Source organism: Engraulis encrasicolus, chromosome 24 (assembly GCF_034702125.1).
Source record: "Engraulis encrasicolus isolate BLACKSEA-1 chromosome 24, IST_EnEncr_1.0, whole genome shotgun sequence".
NCBI lineage: Eukaryota > Metazoa > Chordata > Actinopteri > Clupeiformes > Engraulidae > Engraulis > Engraulis encrasicolus.
The window spans coordinates 15702148-15707147 of NC_085880.1; the positions used below are offsets into that span (position 1 = coordinate 15702148).

The following is a 5000-nucleotide window of genomic DNA, read 5'->3' on the forward strand; positions in this document are numbered from 1 at the left end:
TCAGTTCATATTACGGTTGTTAGGTAGATGTTTAGCAGAAGACTTGAACTATTGTCCTTGATTGTGTTTCCAGAGTTTATTGTCGCTGGCTGAGCTGCGTGGGACTCCTCGGTTCCCATATGGTGGTGAGCTGGATTTGGCTCTAGGGGGCGCTGTGGAGACCATGGGCCCGGAGGCAGTCCTAAAGGCAATACCACTACTCATCACAGGACACATGTGAGAACACTACTACGCACACACACACACACACACACACAAACACACCTCAACGCAGTACCACTGCTCATCAATAGACACATGTAACGACAATACAATACAATACTACATTACTACACTACTCCAGTACTACTCATCACATATTCATGATCGTGTGTCTGTGTCTGTGTCTGTGTCTGTGTGTAGGGATGATCTGGAGTTTCCTCGTAGCTGGCTGGTTCCTGTGATCCGAGATCACGTCAAACACACCCAGCTGGCCTTCTTCACATCCTACTTCCTCCCCTTGGCCAACACACTCAAGATCAGAGGTAAGGCTGGGAGTGTCCGTGTGTGTCCCTGTGTGTCCATGTGTGCGTGCGTGCGTGTCCTTCACATCAAATAGGTGTGGCAAACCACTGTGTGTGTGAGAGAGAGAGTGTGCGCATGTGTGTGTTAACATTGCTGTGTTTTTGTGTATACATTTCAAGTGTTTTGTGTGTTGCAGCGGAGGAGCTTGAGCAGTCTGGACAGAAGCTGGAATCTAAAGTCTATGACACCTTACAGCAACAGGTAAAACACACACACTCTCACACACACACACACACACACACACACACACACACACACACACACACACACACACACACACACACACACACACACACACACACACACACACACACACACACACACACACACACCAGTAGCGTGGCGTGCGTTATTTTTCCGAGGAAGCCAGGGAGAACAAAAAAATAATAATATAATATAATATAATATAATATGATATAATATTATTGTTATTAATCAGTAGCAGTGGCTGGCTGGGACAACAAGCAAGGCAGAAAGTTTGGCCATGAGAATAAAATCAATAAGGTATAATTTATGAGATGCGTTGCATGTTTGCGAACCAGGAAGGCATTTGCCAGAACTGCTGCGAAGCAAGGGAAGGAGAGGTCAAGTCTGTTTTGGACAGCACACCACGAGCCCAGCTACAGCTACAGCTCTTGATCATGCGTGTGACTACTTTTGTTAAGAAATAAATAACAAGAAAAATACTATGTCTGTTCAGAGTTGGAGTAGTGACAAGCAACACCGCAATAATTTGCACTTTACGCACGACACCAGATGCTCCACAAGCCCCCTAAACACAATTCTCATCCTTAAGTGCCAGTTCAAATGCCCCACAGAACAGAATTCAATAACACCGGACATGCACTGACTGACCACTTAATAGTTATTCTACTGATTACTAGGTTCAATCGCCTGCTCTGAGTCGTGCACGTCTTGTATCGAATGTCAAATGAAGTGTGTGCGACCTCTCTATGGTTGCCAGATGTATGGCGATTTCCAGCGCAAACATGCTAAAACAAAACCCATTGAAATAACCCTGATGCACGCGGTTGAAACAGAGCACAACAGAGCACAGAGAAGTGGCATGATGCGTATATTTAGGACCTGGTGGCACATTATGCCATCTAATAATCACCATAGCTTATTGCCATAATAGCAAGAGCTAACAAGCAGCGAGCAACAAAGCTAAAAACAAAGCTAGCTTCACAAAACGTTAGGTGGCCTGCTTATAATCTAACTTTCTGAAACAATAAAGCAAGTTTGCCTACCGTTGTAGAAGTTATCCTGAACGTATGTGTCCATGTGAAGATCCTGTCGTTATGTTAAATCCATTTTATGCATTGCCTGCCTTGACATTGGGAGCCATCGGCTGTGTATGCGCGCTTTAACTGTCACTATATTTTGCCCGTAGTCTGTTCAATGTAGTTTCTAGTTCTACTGGCAGCCAGGTAAAGTGGCTGCCGATCCTGAAGTATCATCCGTTTCCCTCCTTGGCAAATCATAGACGGGCAATATGATTTATCTCGTGACCAATTTTGAGCAATATGATTGGTCAAGCATTCGTTTTTTTCAAAACTCCAGAAATGTATGGCTGCCAACTCGACTTGGCACCAGTTTTTTTTTTTAGCATCGAGAGACGTGTAGTACTTTGTTTCACCAGATGGTTACCCAATGGGAGGGGGTGGGGCGCTATTTCCCCCGGCTGGAAAATACTCACAGAGAGTGACGAGAGTGGAAGGGAATATTAAAATAGGAGACTCGTCGATAGACAGAATGTTTTAATGATTAACGGATATTAAAGCTGTTGTTGGAAAAATTAGGGGATACCTGGCATCCCTTGGCATCTGGGACGACACGCCACTGACACACACACACACACACAATGTGCCTTGTCACCATTCTTACTGAGTGAAATGGTGAGTATGATTGAGTGCCCCTGCTGTGTGTTTGTGTTTGTGTGTGTGTGCGCGTGTGTGAGATTGATCATGGAGTGACCATGTGATGGAGTGTCAGGCTTTCAGGTGTTGCAATCCGATCTACGAAACCATAGTTGAATACTTAGTTAGCTGCTTTGTTGTCTGCAATGCAATTTCCCATTGGCAACTTCCCAAGTTGCTAACTGGCTAATAACTACGCTTTCGAGAAATGCACCCCAGTTTTGAGACAAAGACCCCTGTCCTCTCTCAAATGAAGACTCTTCATTTCTGTGTGTGTGCGTGTGCGTGTGCATGCCTGTCTCTGTGTGTGTAGATATGGACAATGCTGCCAGGGTTCTGCCAGAGTCCGACTGACGTGGCTGCTGCATTCCCGTCGCTCGCACGCACGCTAGGTTCCGCCCTGAACGAGAGGCCACACCTCCGCCTGCCCATCCTCCAATCAATACGCACACTCATCCGGACCGCCAACGCAGGTACACGCACACGCACACACGCACACACACACACGAGTCACACGACACACAAGCGCGAGTCTTACCCAGCACTCTCTGTGAGGCGGTTTGATCCAGGAAGTTGAGCGGCTCGTCACTAAGACCCTCCTTCAACCAGGCCCCGCCCCTCTTCTTGTTCTTAGGCTCCGCCTTCTTCTTGGTTTTCGACTTCTTGGACTCCTCCGCATCAGACATGTCAGAGTCGCTCTCCGCAAGGATGTCCTCAATACTACACACACACACACACACACACACACACACACACACACACACACACACACACACACACACACACACACACACACACACACACACACACACACACACACACACACACACACACACACACACACACAATCTCATCATGATCACTCCAAGACACACACACACACACACGCACACGCACACGCACACACAACTTCTGCATCTCTAATTTTCCATCCACCAAGACTAGTGCAAACACACATTGTTAAAGTTATCAGAGGAAATAGACTCTCTATTACACACACACACAAAACACTCCTCTGTCTGTGTACGTTTGCTAATGCTAACATGTCTGCTTCCTGTTCCAGCGGAGGAGAAGGTTGTGATTGGTCGCTTCTCCAAGAACTTCCTGCCCATTCTCTTCAACGTCTTTACCCAGCATACACCGGGAGAAGAGCCCGCCCCCTACAGGCCAGCCGTGCTGGACACCATCCGAGTTTATCTCACCGTTACAGAGCCCACGGTACACACACACACACACACACACACACACACACACACACACACACACACACACACACACCCTACAGGCCAGCCGTGCTGGACACCATTCGAGTCTACCTCACCGTTACAGAGCCCACGGTACACGCACGCACACACACACACAAACACACACACACTACTGTGCTGGACACCATTCAAGGCTAACTCACCGTTACAGAGCTCACGGTACACACGTGCACTCACTCACTCACTCACCCACTCACTCACTCACTCATTCACACACAAACGAAAGTCTTCCTAAGAGTCACTTCAAACTGTCAACCACTTCAATACAGTGTCCTTCTCACGTCATCCAAAAAGGTTAACTGGACTTGTCACATTCTCACTTGAGGATAATGATAACTTAACAAGATGTGTGTGTGTGTGTGTGTGTGTGTGTGTGTGTGTGTGTGTGTGTGTGTTTGCAGATGGTGTCTACGTTCCTTCAGAAGGCCACAGAGAAGCTGAATGCTGCAGATAGTTCAGAGTTTACACGGTAATCACACTCCCATTCATTGTCCACTTTGTCGATTGCCCCCACTGGAATTTTGTTGTTATCTTGACTAGGTTGTTGACCACGTTGTTGTGTTGTTGACTGTGTTGTGGTGTTGTTGTGGTGTGTTGTGGTGTGTTGTGGACTGTGTTGTTGTGTTGTTGACTGTGTTGACTGTGTTATTGTGGTGTGTTGTGGACTGTGTTGTTGTGTTGTTTTCCAGGCTGGCTGTGATGGACCTGGTCGTTGCCATGGCTCCCTGTGTGGACGAAGAGACAATGACGCACACCTACGACCTCATCCAGCCTTATCTACAGGTAACACACACACACACACACACACACACACACACACACACATTTTACTTCTTTATTTGTATTGACAGATATACATTTATCATGGCACAATCCAAATTTTGTCCTATACAGCAAGAGTCCTATACAGCACTAGAATCTTCTGTTCATAATGTCCTAAGGATAAAGGTGGCACCTGCGTTTCCATATGATTCCCGTTCTTTTTGAAAGTCCACAGATCTGTAGACCACGCAAACATAGTTTATGCACATGGCCCAGACTACCAAAAATGAGCACAATTACTTTACATGAGTAATTGAAGTTGTTTTAAGCAGTACACAGTGCACATTTCAGAAGCTTCGTCGAGTAGCATATATCCATATATGAATCAGATGAACATCCAATTTCTACAATTATAACTTCTCTATTGTTCTCATCAATGTAAGATCAGGCGAGTTTGCTGAGTGATGGATAACATCTCCCAATGTAGTGC

General features: G+C 46.2%; 1 protein-coding gene across 1 annotated transcript in view; it reads left to right on the forward strand.

Moving 5' to 3' along the window:
* rrp12 (ribosomal RNA processing 12 homolog) overlaps positions 1–5000 on the forward strand; it is a 26201-nt gene that overhangs the window by 10689 nt on the left and 10512 nt on the right. The window contains exons 14-20 of the mRNA XM_063192183.1: positions 74–216; positions 403–524; positions 701–765; positions 2797–2956; positions 3547–3701; positions 4150–4217; positions 4438–4531. Of these exons, the coding sequence (XP_063048253.1) occupies positions 74–216; positions 403–524; positions 701–765; positions 2797–2956; positions 3547–3701; positions 4150–4217; positions 4438–4531 (807 nt within the window). The remainder of the gene's footprint in view (positions 1–73; positions 217–402; positions 525–700; positions 766–2796; positions 2957–3546; positions 3702–4149; positions 4218–4437; positions 4532–5000) is intronic.